This window comes from Plectropomus leopardus, chromosome 5, assembly GCF_008729295.1.
Source record: "Plectropomus leopardus isolate mb chromosome 5, YSFRI_Pleo_2.0, whole genome shotgun sequence".
NCBI lineage: Eukaryota > Metazoa > Chordata > Actinopteri > Perciformes > Serranidae > Plectropomus > Plectropomus leopardus.
The window spans coordinates 29,667,433-29,681,660 of record NC_056467.1 but is presented as its reverse complement, the minus strand read 5'-3'; the positions used below and the strand labels follow the sequence as shown (position 1 = coordinate 29,681,660).

General features: G+C 38.1%; 1 protein-coding gene across 1 annotated transcript; it reads right to left on the bottom strand.

Annotated features, from left to right (window-relative positions):
* Nucleotides 1–1,732: 1,732 nt before the first annotated feature.
* Nucleotides 1,733–13,678, bottom strand: ppp5c (protein phosphatase 5, catalytic subunit). The gene is made up of 13 exons (XM_042486480.1): nt 13,582–13,678; nt 10,470–10,711; nt 7,301–7,448; nt 6,980–7,101; nt 6,829–6,894; nt 6,166–6,264; nt 5,950–6,055; nt 5,561–5,703; nt 4,793–4,880; nt 4,649–4,689; nt 4,374–4,552; nt 4,201–4,282; nt 1,733–2,893 (listed from the first exon to the last, which is right to left on the bottom strand). The coding sequence occupies exons 1-13, from the start codon at nt 13,676–13,678 to the stop codon at nt 2,831–2,833; spliced, it is 1,476 nt and encodes a 491-aa protein (XP_042342414.1). The 3' UTR covers nt 1,733–2,830.
* Nucleotides 13,679–14,228: the final 550 nt, after the last annotated feature.

Here is a 14,228-nt window from a genome sequence, read left to right as displayed (position 1 = left end):
CTTATTTCTCTTTTCTTCATTAAATGCATTGTTTACGAAACATAGTGTTTAATAAATAATATTTGAAATTAACTTCTCCATTCTTATTTGAAACAAACCCCCACTATTGTACACTGCGTTACAAAACAACCCTAAGTAGACGCTGGGAGCAGTGTACACGATTAGTAGCATCTTGCAGTGAGGATGAAAGACTGCTATCAGCTGAAACTTTTTCGGTTATTACCGAAATATTCACAAGTGTCTGCTACTCTCTAAAACAAGCGATCGTGTATTTAAAAGCGTAAAAACACTGCACAAGGCGGATTCACATCACAAATCAGTGTTTCTCCAAAGCGCTTTGGCTCATCAGAGACCGGCCCACCTAATAATGTGTGCTCACCATTTTAATCTGATAATTTGAGATCCGGATGATCACAAGAACTGAATCAGTCACAGAGGACTCTTCCTCTCCAAAAAAGGACCTGGTGATTTAAACCAGTAAAGTTGCTGCATAATGCAGTTTCACATTAAAAATCAGCGTTTCTTCGATGCTGTATACACCTGCTAACGTGTACTTACCATTTTTTTCTGATAACTTAAGATCCAGGCGTTCAGGAGATTTTCACTGGGAGCTGAATTATTCATAGATGTCTCCTCCTGTCTAACACAAACAGCCCAGGTGGTTAAACCAGTAAAAGAACTTGATAAAGCAGTTTTAAGTTACAAATCAGTGTTTCTCTAATTCGGTTTGGTTTATTGGAGACAAGCTGCAAGATGAGAACCTGCTAATGTGTGCCCACCTTCCAGATATTCATTTTTTTTTTTTAGTTTTAGTTTTACTGGGAGCGGAATTATTGAAGGTCTTTTCCTCTTTATGACATAGACCCGGGGATTTAACCCAGTAAAAACACTGAATAAAGCACGTTTATTTCTAAAAAAAAAAGTCTGGTTTTCCAGCACTAGGTCATGGAGGGGCTGCTAATGGCCCTACCTAGAGTCAGTGTTTGATTTGTCTGTTCTGGGCTACTGTAGAGACATGGAGGTGCGTCATGGGGGACTCTATGAATGAGGACCCACTCTTAAGCCCCCAGTGTGCCTGGCTTTGAAGCCAATATTTTTTTAGTGGCCAAAAAGTGGAATTACAACTCCAGCATCACATGATGCCCTGTTGCCCAAGAAGACTTTTTCCCATTAATGTCCTTTGGGGAAGGGCTGTCTGTAAATCAGTGGATACTTTTTTTTTTTTTTAGCAAAATGACTCATTCCACTATCAGTTTCAAATCCAATCTGTCCAGTAACTTTTGGAAAGTCTGGAGGAGCTGCAATTGTAAATCATTTTATTCACATGAAAGTAGGCAGAGTGCCAAACCAGAAGTACCTGGGTTGGCTGGCAGAAGTCTTTCGGTCGCTCGCTCTATGGGCCTAATGATGCAGAAGCAGTGCTGGTCATATGGGAAATTTCATAACCACTGAAATAGAATTCTTTTAGCTTCATGCAACATTGAGCAACTTTCATAGGAATTAACAGGGTCCTGCCAGCAATTCTGTATTCAGGTCTCTTCTTACATCCATGCCCGCTCCCTATGTGGATATAAATGGCTCATTCTCAGGTAACAAAAATACAATGATTCTTATTTTCAGGTGATTATACACTTAAGAAAACAGACTTATTATATATTACACCATTTCTACCAATATGTCCCCCTAAATCCTACACACTTGACCTTTAACTAACATAAGGAAAGATAACAGCTTGTTTCTAAAATCACTGGACTGGATTTTTTTATTCAATATTTTTCTCCAAACATTACACGGAATCTTTACATGATACAGTATATATACATACACATCAGTGTATTTCTTTATCTAAAAAGTTGAGGGCCATTGGACAATGCAGCTGTGCGTTTCAAGACAGGGTTGCATTTTGGACGTTTGTGTACTGAGGAAATCCACATATGGGTCACCAGTAATTGAACGTGTGTTGGAGACTAGAGTGCCATCAGTGTTTGCCTTACACCAAAGCGAGTTTGGAGAGTAGACTGTGCGGGAGCTGCCGGGTGAGTGGCACAATGACGCTTGAGGATGAAAACATGGAGAGCAGCAATATCTTCCTCAACGGGAAGCAGTGCAGCAGTGCAAATTAAATGTTACCAGCTACATGACTGAACCAACTACATACACCACTAATGGCAAACAGCACCTTTAAGAGTGTACCCAGAGACAATCTATCATTTTTTCTGTACTGGTCTCAGACATGTGGTCATTGCTGTACTCCTGTAAAATAAAAAACTGACATACTGTAGTATAGTTTGAGAAACACTGATAGACATGCTGCTTCTTAACCTGGTTTACGATGCTTCAAGCTGTGTACACAGGCCAACAGTACAATGCTGGGTTTCAGAGTCACAAGATACTCCTTGTAAAAACTGAACAATCATTTTCATTACGGATCTTTGGTACATATCAGCTATTTGATCCCATCTGCTGACTATATCAAATATGTTAAAACCAAGCAGCTCCAAGGAGACTTGTCTGAAAGGTTGGTTTCTTTACCCGGTGATGGAACACACGAGCGGGCAAATGGACTATGGAAATGGAGATTTTTCCAGTTTTAACTGATAACATGAACGGACGTAGCCAGCTGTGGACTGGGCTTGTGTAAGTGATCTCATCCCATCTGAACTACACCATGTGTTTTCTGTATACAACTAGCGGAAGTTTGTCGGGGAGAGGGATCCCTTTAGGCTAAGCATGAGTGAGAGCATGTCCGAGCACTGTAGGGAGTGAGGTGGCTGGGATGGTTCAGGTCAGATGGGAGGTCGTCAGTGTCACAGACAGATTGGTGTGGCCTCTACATCATCCCCAACTGCATTAGCGTGTTGGCATACGCCATGGGCTTGACATTCGGATGAGGCTGTGGAGGAGAGAGAGAGGAAGACAAACATTAGATCAGCCTTAGACAAGACCCAAATTGACCTTTAAGGGTACACTCTGCAGGATTGTGTTATTCAGTCCCTCTTGAATTTTGTGGGCTGTTTTGGGGATGGTTGCAGCCTGAAATGCCTGATTTCACAGCATCTTTTCTAAAAAATTGTGATGCAAATTATGATGTTTTTAAAATTGCAGGGAAAGTGAAAATTGCAATAAAAGTTGTGATGCTTTTAGGGATTCCGGGCTTATTTATTGTTATTATTATTATTATTATTATTATTATTATTATTATTATGGGCATTCACTGTTATCAACAGAAAGAGATAATCTACTGTTTGACATTTCACCTCACTATATTTACATTTTTTGTGTCTCTGTGTCTCTTAGATGCCTGGTTGCTACCTTTTTGTAAGGCCTCAATGTCACCTGAGCGCTGTGTACACACACAGAAAAGTCCCAAGCACAACAAAGAAGAAGAATATAACACATTACATGCAGAGGGTAGAGTCTCTGCAGATAAAAACAGTGCTACACACCTCTAGTGGGTCATAAGTGATGATTGAGAGGGATTATTTTTGTATGAGTTTACACAGATGTTTTGTTGTTTGTTTGTTGTTTATAGGCACTGCCTGTGTTGTCTCACCTTTAAGCTGCCACAGGAGGTAGTAACAGTGTCTAATTGACATCTGAATAAGAGGGACGGCCAACAGGATGGGACATGTGTGACATTTTGACATGTTATGCATGTAACTATCTAAAATCACACATTCAAGCAGCATGATGCCACCACTGTTTTGTTTTGTGTATGCAAAGGTGGTGCAAAGAACAGACTTCATAGTGACCCTGTAACATGATCTCTGTGTAAAAAGGGCTAAAGACAAAGAGCAGGGCAAAAAGGCACTGAGAAAATCAGTATGCTGCATGCATTTTAAACAATAAGACTTACAGTAAAGTTGCTGCGTTTGCACAAAATTGCAAGGTTGCATATTCTCATTGGCTAAATTTGCATGAATAATTAGTTATTAACTTTCAGACTGTCTAAATACGGAGTTATAAAAGCGGGTTAAACAGGACCAGTTTAAAACCCAGTCTATGTCACTGTAACACAATACAGAGCTAACCCACAGTTTAAAAGCTATACAATGAAGCTCTTGAGGACATTATTACCGCAGCTAACGGACAGTAAGACAAAAAAAAAAAAAAAAAAATAGGACCCATCAGTAAAAAAGCCCAATTCCAAAACTTGTTCAATTATAATGAATATTACAATTAAGAGTGCAAGATACTGACCACAGCAGTGAACTGGTGAAATTCTGGCTTGAGGTCTGATCCCCTGAGGTGGATGTAAGCGCCTTTGTTTCCCATCTGATCACTGCAGAGAAAGAAACACAACACAGAACAGTTAAAGTGAGCAGCTACAGTAAGAGCTCCCTCTTCGCTCTGAAGTCAGCATGATTACGTACCAGTAGTTGGGTGCTGAGAACACGGTGATGCACTTCCCTGAGTGAGTGACCTCGTAACCCTCAGCTTTGACCTCATGACTACGCACAATGAAATCCAGATTATTCTGTTCCAGGAAGCGCTCCGTCACATCCGGCCCGAACTGACAGCTCACTCCTCGCTTGCTGATTGACCGGCCGTTCTTCATCAGAGAAACAGAGAGAAAGAGAATTTTAATATAAAGTGGACTGAGCATCTCTAAGCAAATAGACCTGATGGCGTTCTGAGTGGGACTGACCTGAGGCTGTGGATCTGACCAGAGGAGGTCACACATGGGACCTGTGAGAAAGTGGAGGAAGGTGTTAAAATGTACCTGTTCTCCTTCCTCAGGACGGTTTTTTACTGCCAGCTTTATACTGATGACGATGAAGTCTGAACGTACCTGAGTCCGGGGGCTGTCTGTTCCTGTCAATCTTCCTGAGGTCTTCCAATGTGACACCATCTTCACTGAACAGTCCACCGTGCATAACCTGAGGAGAGCCTCATTAAGACTGTGTGCTAAGCACAAAATGTCAAAGCACTGCAGCTGTAAAAATAACAGCAGTCATCTGTAAGGTCCAGGGCAATTATATTAAAAAGGAAACCCACGCACACTATCGTCAGAAACAGTCACCATATTTAACCCTTTGAAACCTGAACAAAAGGGCTTGATTTCTTTCAAAAACATAGGGAGAGGGCAATCAACAACTTTAGAGGGTGTAACCTTGGCAATGGACGCAAAGCAGGTCTACATGTATCACATGATACTAGTGAAGCGTCAACGGTCACACAGCGCTGCTCGGCACTAGATTTTAAGTTGCTAAAGGAACAGATTTTGCATGACATCAGACATGTTTTGGGATTTTAACAAAATATTTTTTTTTAAAAACAATGTATATTCAAAAGTTTTCCAAAACATCCAATTAATTCCAAAGTATTTCCAGGTCTGGAAAACAGTTTTTTAATTTTATAACTTTTTCCTTAACCCTGTGTATATTTACTACACCAAACCCCTGTTCAGGTTCTGTTCCATCCAAAAATCCTTGATGAAAAGTAACACCAGCTCAACCAGCTACAGAGTCCCGTTATTAAACAGAAACTGGACCTGGTGAAAAACCAAATCAGCTGCATGGTCCTGTGACTGTGTTCAGCTCACACTGTTGCTACGTACCAGTACTTTGTTGTTGATACACTGTGCTAGAGGCAGCCACTGGAAGACCTCGCTGAACAGCTGGAACATCTGGGCCGTGTACTTGGCTTTGACCTCCCCTTCAAAGCCATACATCTGGTTCATGTTGTCTGTCTCGTGGTTCCCTTCAGAAAGAAATGTTGTTTAAACAAGTTTAACAACTTTATGACATTAATAGAAAAAGTCTGCAATAAAACAGTAGAAACAGAATAAAATGTGAACATAAAAAAGGCTAATAAATAAAGTTCAGTGTTATGCTTTGAATGTCATGACAACAAAATATATAAATTAAGTGTGACATATTTATTTGACAACATCTGCAAACACACACGCATCCAGACTCGTGCACGGCACGCTGTAAGAGCTCTCACCCCTTAGCAAGTGGAAGTTGTCGGGATAGAGCAGCTTGAAGCCGAAGAGGGTAAGAATGACCTCGAGAGAGAACGAGCCGCGATCCACAAAGTCTCCATTGAACAGCTGATTTCTGTGGTTAAGCATTAATGAGGCATTTGGTTGCTGTTTTTTTCATGACTGCACTGAACACAAGTCTAACGGTTGATGGGTGTCTGTCACAAAGAAAAGGATACATAGGGGTTGGTCTCTGAGGGTAAGCCGTTCAAGTTGAAGATGTTGAGGAGATCGTAGTACTGGCCGTGGGTGTCACCACAAATTGTTATTTTTTCTGTCTGTGATATATAAAAACAGAACACCTTCAATAGAGTCTCAGAGGAAGAAGAAGACAGTTTAACACAACCGGGAAAAATAACAAACAGTATTTTTATTTATTTTTTAAAAATATTAATAAGGAATGCATCCATTGTGAAATTCTGGGCCAATGCAAAACCAACATTTTTTTGTCATTCTTTATTTTTTTTGTTTTTGTTGTTATTTATTCCCATTTTTGTGCCAGGGAAACAAAGACTTTTTAAACTTTTAAAGTTTTTTAAAGTTTTAAAGAATTTTAGTCATTTATTACACTATCTTTGTTTATATATATGCATATACATATATATATATACATACATAGCTGTAAAAACAGCAGAAAATTTCTCCTTCAAACAACTGAATTTATTCAAGTTTTTTTTGGCAAAAACTGTATTTTACAAGATTACATTTGAACACATCATGATAACATTAAAATTTACCTTTACCAAATACTCATTTCAAAGTGCCGCTGAGGAAGTTCATTCTATATGAACTATTAATAATTCAAAGTTATTTTCCCTTGTGATAATGTGCAGAGACCTCACCTCTTTTAATGTGATCTCAACAAGACTCGGTAGCTTTGATAGAACATCTTTAACTTGCACCAAAATCTGAAAAAGTTCAGAAAAGTTGTTACTGCAGGTACATGCGGGTTTCCTTCAGTGAGTGTGTTGCATATGAACAGACATGTTTTACCTGATAAGCACACTTTCTGTGCAATTTCTTCTGGTCTTTGAACCAGTCCATCATGTCCTTCATGAACTTTAATGTGACCTTCCCGTCTTCAAGTTTGGGGCCGACATACTCATCCTCAATCGCTGCAACACGAGATCAACTTAATGTCAGATGAAATATCAAAGACTGCAGTTAAAATTCAATGTTCACATCACTGCAGTTTGTTTTCATGAGTTCCTGTTTAACAGCACACATTTGATTACACACACACACACACACACACACACACACACACACACACACACACGTATATATATTTGCACAGTATCACAGAAAACTCACTCATGTTTTCGATGTCCAGAGAGTCGACAACAGATTTTTTAATCTCATCACTGGCGATGGCTCTCTCAAAAGCCTTCTGCTTCACAATCTTGTTACATTCCTGATACTTCATCCTTGCATCCTTGTCATTCGGTCGAACTCTCACTACCTGTCATCACAACAGGGAAATTAAATAAATTATCCACACTGGTTAATCACCAACTGGCATGGAGGCATACAAGGAGACTGAGTGGCTGCAAAGACCAGGGTGTGAACTGTAATAAAAGTATATTCATGTTTTAATTTTGCAGTTTATACTAAATGAAAAACATATTTGATCTATAAATATAGATAAATCTGGCTCCGATCTCTCATTGCGTCATCGCATTAACTCCTTTTTCTGTTGTCATGGTGCTTGGTCCAGCTTGTGCAATAAATTGCTGTGACTGTGGCTGAGCTTTGGATGTCTTTGTTGCCAAGGCCCTGTTATTTTTAAATTGCTTATTATGAGAGGAGCACGAACAACAATAGACACCAATTTAACTGCGGTATGAGTGCCTTCAAACTGGATCTAATTGGCATCATGACTGGATTTAAGGATTATCCCTGTTTCAGGCTGTTAAGGCGACATGAAGAGCCTAACTGATGGTGACAGATCAACAGATGGACCCAGGGAACTCTTTCTTTAGAGAAAATCTGAAAAACATTGAGTTATACAGTGAAAACTGCTCGTGTCTCTCATGCTTTGGGTTCAGGATGGAGAGTAGGTCAAAGTTTGCAGCTACACTTGTTTCCACCAGGCCGTCCAGTTCAGTTGATTACACAGTAAAACAGTTATTTTCACGTTTAAACTGTCCCAAACTTGAATGTTGAGGCTCATGCTTAAAAAACTCGCAGGTGTGTAGAAGTGAATTGTCAGAGATGAAGAAAAGAGAATTCCCACACACTGCCCCGGTACCTGCAATAAACTTCATTAAGCAAACTACGTTTCATTGTCATTTAACCTGATGAATTTCTGATGCCCAAAATGTTGTTTGCTTAATAACGTTTACCGAAAGTTAAAGGGTAGTGTGAGGGAATTTGAATTTCAATAAGCCAAAATGGGTGGATGGCACCAATTAGTGTTGTCAGAAATTAGGAAATATTGACACCTATCAGTTCTGAAATTTGAAACAATTTCAATTTTCATTTTCCACAGTAGACTGATTCATCACTACCAGCTGCACATTCTTACTACCTCTTCTTGTTTACATCAGTCATTCTGCTGTTCTCTGCTACTTACCCAAAAAAATGTCATTGTTGTCACATAATAGCTTTGTTATATTTAGCTTTTAAGTTGGTTTTCTCCATGGTATCGAATTCCAATACTTTTCCAAGGTTATGTATCAAAGAGATCATTGAGACTTGTAAAAATAAAACCAGGCCATTCCCTCTTGTTTTTTTTTCTCAACCCTGTTGAGGTATCCAGCACACTGATTCGATACTAAAAGGTGGAGCCAGAAACACTGCACTGCAAGAGAAAATCCTCACTCTTGCTCAACAAGGACTCGATGCACAAACCGGCTATTTTTATCCCTTTGATTGCGACAGAGACTGTAAACACTCCAACCTGTTTTCCTTTGTTTTGAAAATGTCAGTGTGCAACCCTGCTCCATGGACAATCAGAGAGGTGCAGATGTTCACGTGTATTGTCGGTGAAGAGGAAATACAGCGAGAGCTCGACGGAGCAGTGGTGTGTCTTTAGTTGTTGGGAGAGTTGATGGTTAACCTTTGAAGGAGGTCCTTTGAACCATGAACGTGGGGTTGAGAGAGGGATGAGTAGGCTTATAATGTAATTTGTTTGTTGTTGTGTGTGTTATGTATGTGTTATGTGTATGTTTTCATGTATTGTTTGCTGTTTTCATCAAGGGTCACTTGGGAAATAAGTGTTTTAGTAATGCCTTTAAAAGCTATCCTCTGGGATTTTTTTGTCATAATACTCCTTTAAGACTAAACAGGTTTAGGTGCATATCTGTATCCGTATGTAATCAGAATCAGAATATTTGTTCTTCTTATTCCATATAAAATTCAATAGTTTTAATAGGATTCGGCGGAGCGCTTAAGCTGATAACAACGTTCACTTTATAGTAAAGAAGTCAAGATAGCCCTCCGAGCTTATGGGTGCTAACTATGCCAACTATCTGGATGTGGTTTGGGTATGAAAAGTCAGAAACAGAACCCCGGGTGTGTGAATGTATGAATATATTTGATGCATTGTGACTTGTTCCACATGCAATGTACAAAATGACTTTATTGTGAACGAGTATTAATTGTCTCTTTGTTCTTTTAGCATGAGACTCGCTTCAGCGTTTCATTTTTTCCCCTCTACACACCAGCCAGGTCCTGGCAAAAAGCACTGTAGGTTCCACTTTGATTTATTTAAGTATAACAATACTTAATTTAATTTTACTATAATAGTATTTTTTAAAACTATATACTTTTATTAACATTATAACAGTATTTTATTAAACTTTATTATGGCAGTAGTTTATGTAAAAAGTAGTTCTGTAAAAAGCTTTTGTACTTTGTACTTTGCACTGAAGGAATGGAGAAGCTCTCCAATCTCGTTATACACTGTATAATGACAATAAAGAGCATTCTGATTCTCTGATTCTGATCTGATGTAACTTTATGATAGCAGCTACTTTATTTGTAACTGTCATTTATTTAATAATTTTGTATTTTAGTAGTTTACAGTAGTTTAGAGGAGATTTCAAAATATTAAGATATATATTGTGTATCACAATATTGCCTAAAAATATTGTGATATTATTTAAAAGCTGTATCACCCAGCCGTATCAGAGCCTGACTGGTCAAAGCCTCTCTTCCTCCAGGAAGCTGCCTCCGTCTCACTCAGACTCACCCTTGGTCTGTACCGGAGAGCAGCGCGAAAGAGAGGCGCACTCACTCTACAGCTAAATCTGGGAACCGAAATGTCTCTAGCAGTACCCTTCACACTGACTGACAAAAAAACAAAACAAAAACACAAAAATGGGCTCAGTGGGCTGAAGGGTCTTCGACTGATGATTTAACTCTTTGACTTTCAGGGGGAAGGCCTATCTGTACAGGTTAAGTAATGGTTCTCAGAGTACTTTATGGAAAGTGTCTGGTGCAAACGCAGTTTAACGGTCAAAGATGAAATGCTTCTTACCGTCTCATAGTCCTTAAGTGCAGCCTTGAACTTGCCCAGTGCCATGTTGGAGGTGGCCCGGCGGTAATACCCCTTTATGTAGTTTTTGTCTATCTCCAGGGCCTTCGTAGCATCAGCCAGGGCATAGCCATAGCACTCGGTGCGTAGGTATGCCAGGCTTCGGTTGCTGTAGTAGATGGCATTGGATGGATTGACCTCCAAGGCCTCTGTGTAGTACTTGATTGCATTTTCATAGTCTTTTTCTGAAAAACAAATGCCACATCTTCACTGGAAAGTTTGTGGTTTTACAAAGTTCTCACATAAATGGCAGAAAAATTGCAGGTATTAAGGGTTTATTATTTATTTTCCACCTGGACTGTTGACAAATTTTAACAAGACTGCCTGAATAAAATTAAACCTGATTATCTGACAACATGAGCTTGTTCAGGATATTACTTTGGGCTCTGATGACTTATATTTGGCTTTCTATGTTTGAGCACCCAATATTTATTTTATCCAAAACATATAATACATTGAAAGACAATAATGAAGACAATCATTCCTTGCTGGCCTAAATGAAATATTACATACAATGTCTGAGAAGAAATATTAGTAATGAATCCTTTATTTCACTTTAAATACAGGCACAACGCTTTGTCTCCATTAATGCTCCAATGATCTAAATTTCAAATGACATGTGGGCTCATATCTTCAACATAAAATATATCATCTGAAGCCCACATGCATAAAACCATCTGTGCAGGGATGATTCTGTACACTTTGGGGGAAAAAGGAAGTTACGTGAGGTGAAAACTTCAATTATTCACTTTGGTGTGCATACAATAAAGGGATGGCCACTGCTAACCCCTTAACTTCACTGATAAATAAAGCACTTCATATTGTGTGCAAAACCCAGAATGTAATTTAGCCTTTCTTGAATGAAGACTCCATTAGTAGTTAAATATCCTTTATAGCTTAAGTAAGTTTATAACTTTTTTTTTTTAAGTGCTTTCTACCAGCTTGGGTTTCTTACAAGAGCTTGCAAATCAGTTATAAATAAGATACTATTTATTGATAGATTCTCTGCTTGTACTGGTAGACAACAAACTAAATGCATCTTATGCGAATTTGCTGTTAAAAAGCATCAACTAACTGCCACAATGTAATAGTTTGACATGATAATCTCTCCGACATGCAGAAGAGATGTTTTACACTGGCACATTTAAACTGCCCAATTATTATAAAATAACAGCGTGTAAGCATCTAATCTTGTCCTGTTGTTTAGTTTATACCTCAGACAAGAGTCCACCCTACCACATCATCATTTCCCTACATCTGCTCTGACTCATCATGGTCTCAGCCCTGGTAATACCCAGGCCTCTAGGAAGTCCTGAACATGAGCATACAGTAAGTGTGTTGAAAGATACACTCTATATATGCATAACATGACATTATCATGTCACCCATCCTTTAGTATTTTGCATCAGGAAGAACAAGAGGCATTTTTAGATACTCCTAAATGAATCAAAAACAGATACTAGTGGACCAAAAGCATCCAATTTGTCATTTGTTATTGATGCTTCTCTCTGTCAAATTTACAGTAGCTGGGTTTCCATCAACCCTCAAACTGCACAAATTACAACTGAAAATATAAAGCACACCTAATGGAAACACTTCAGTTTTGAAAAAACTTCCATTTAATTCCTGATCTGGGGAATTAGTACCACCACAAAAGTATCACCTATTATTGTATGTTAAGACCATACAAGCATTTACTGATCCCCAGTGTGAGAGTCACTTAAGCACATACCAATGGTTCCAATATGTATTTGGTAAAAATGTTTGTCTTGGTATAAGACATAATACACAAATTCTGATTAGACCCAAAATAGATACAAAAGTTTAATTATCAGCAGTATATGGGTTAAAATTAGCTGCATCTTTACCAGCTGCAACATTAATGCTATTAACACATAATCATATCAGAATCAGAATACTTTATTTATCCTGCGGACAAAATTGTGGTTTGTTACAGTTGCTGAGATGCCAGCAAAGAGAATTATGGCAAGTAGATACAAGTACCAGCACAAATATATAAAAACAGGAAATAGAGTAATAGTCAACAATTAGCACTGGTATGAAAACATTTCAATATTTAAAAATAAAGTATGTATTATATGCTGAGTATGTAAGTGTGTAAATATATAATGTTAAAAAATAAATAAATAAAATACGATAAATACGGTAATAGACAATAAGCATCAATATGTGAAGATTTAAGTCATAATATGGATAATGTGCTGACTTTGTAAAAATAGAAATATGTGCCGTTTGGTACCATTATATGATATGGATGATTATAATCCAGTAATAAAATATGTATACGAGTGTAAAATGGACTGTTCTGTGTACCTATTCTTTTTAGTACATTAAGTAAGTTTTAATGCGTATACTATTACTAAATACTATTACTAAAATTTTGAATGCAGGGCTTTTACTTGTCGTAGAGTATTTTTACACTGTAGTATTGCTACTTTTATGTCAGTAAAAGGTGTAAATACTTTCTCTATCATTGCAAACTGAACCATTGTTTGGACCAAAACGTGGCGCGACCCCCCTCAAAATGAACCACTGCCTCAGAAGAAATGGACACATCTACGTACACTGACAGAAACAGCGAATATAAATGTGGCTGCTGATACCCGAGGCTCTGCTAGCTAACAGGACATTACAGGAGTTATGTCTGAATCTGACTTTAAGCTCGCGATAGTCTGATAACACTAAATATAAACAAGTAGCTAAACACATAATGCCCATATAGAGTATCAAATGTGAGTCTGTTAGCGCGCTGTAGTCATGACACGCGCGGCGACATGTGTTATGTAGCTGCTGCTGATCTCCTGGCTGCTAGCTTGCGTTAGCTAAATAAGCTAATTCTAGTTTCAGTGCAGTAATCCAATGAATGGGTTTAGATAGCACGCTGCTACAGTTAGCTTAGCTTCACTGTTAGCCACCGGCTCCGCTTTGAAGCGTGCTGCTACACAGTTTTGTCGCCACTACAAGTAACAGACACAAATGTGTCTGTTATAAACTGCGGATAAAAGCTGTTGGCTTGACAGGTCTGTCACGTTACCTTTGAAGTACTTATTCGCCTTCTCCTTCAGCAGCTCTGCATCATTACCTCCCTCCGCCATCTTCTCCTCACTGCCGTACTCCGATATGTGCGCCATTGACTGCACCGTCGCAAAAGTCGCAAAGTCTTTTTTTCCCCCAAGTATTATGTGATGTTAACTTAATTTTTTTTTTTAAAGATAAAAACCTTACTGCTTTATTGCTTACATTTTAAAATAAATAAATCTTACAGCTTACTTTTTTAAAGAAAAATGTTTTTATCTGTGCATCTCTTGTCTGCACTTTTGCTATTTTAATGGGTCTTTTATTGAATTTAAAAAAAAAATTAGTAATTACTTATACCGTTTACTGTAAATCTATTTCCTTTATTATGTTTTTATATTTTATTGATCTGTAAAGCACTTTGAATTGTCCCTATGAAATGCCCTGTATGAAACGTAAAAAAAGTTGCCTTGCCTTGCCCACTTCTTTAAATAAATACACAAATAAATAAATAATTAAATAAATACAAATTTTTACTGCTTACTTTTTAAAATAAATGCATTAATAAATAAGTTAAAAAACAAACAACATAAGTACTATCCTTTTAAAATAAAAATAAGAATTTACTAAAAACCTTACTGCTTACTTTAAAATAACTAACTAAAT

Bases quoted from the DNA above. Each gene is read 5' to 3' on its own strand.
- ppp5c (XM_042486480.1), bottom strand. From the start codon at position 13,678: ATGGCGCACATATCGGAGTACGGCAGTGAGGAGAAGATGGCGGAGGGA. The intron at 6,056-6,165 runs GTATCCTTTTCT...CACAGAAATCAG, and splicing joins CCTCAGAGACCAACCCCTAT to CTGTTCAATGGAGACTTTGT. The intron at 4,553-4,648 runs GTCAGTCCCACT...TCTCTGATGAAG, and splicing joins GGTCAGATCCACAGCCTCAG to AACGGCCGGTCAATCAGCAA.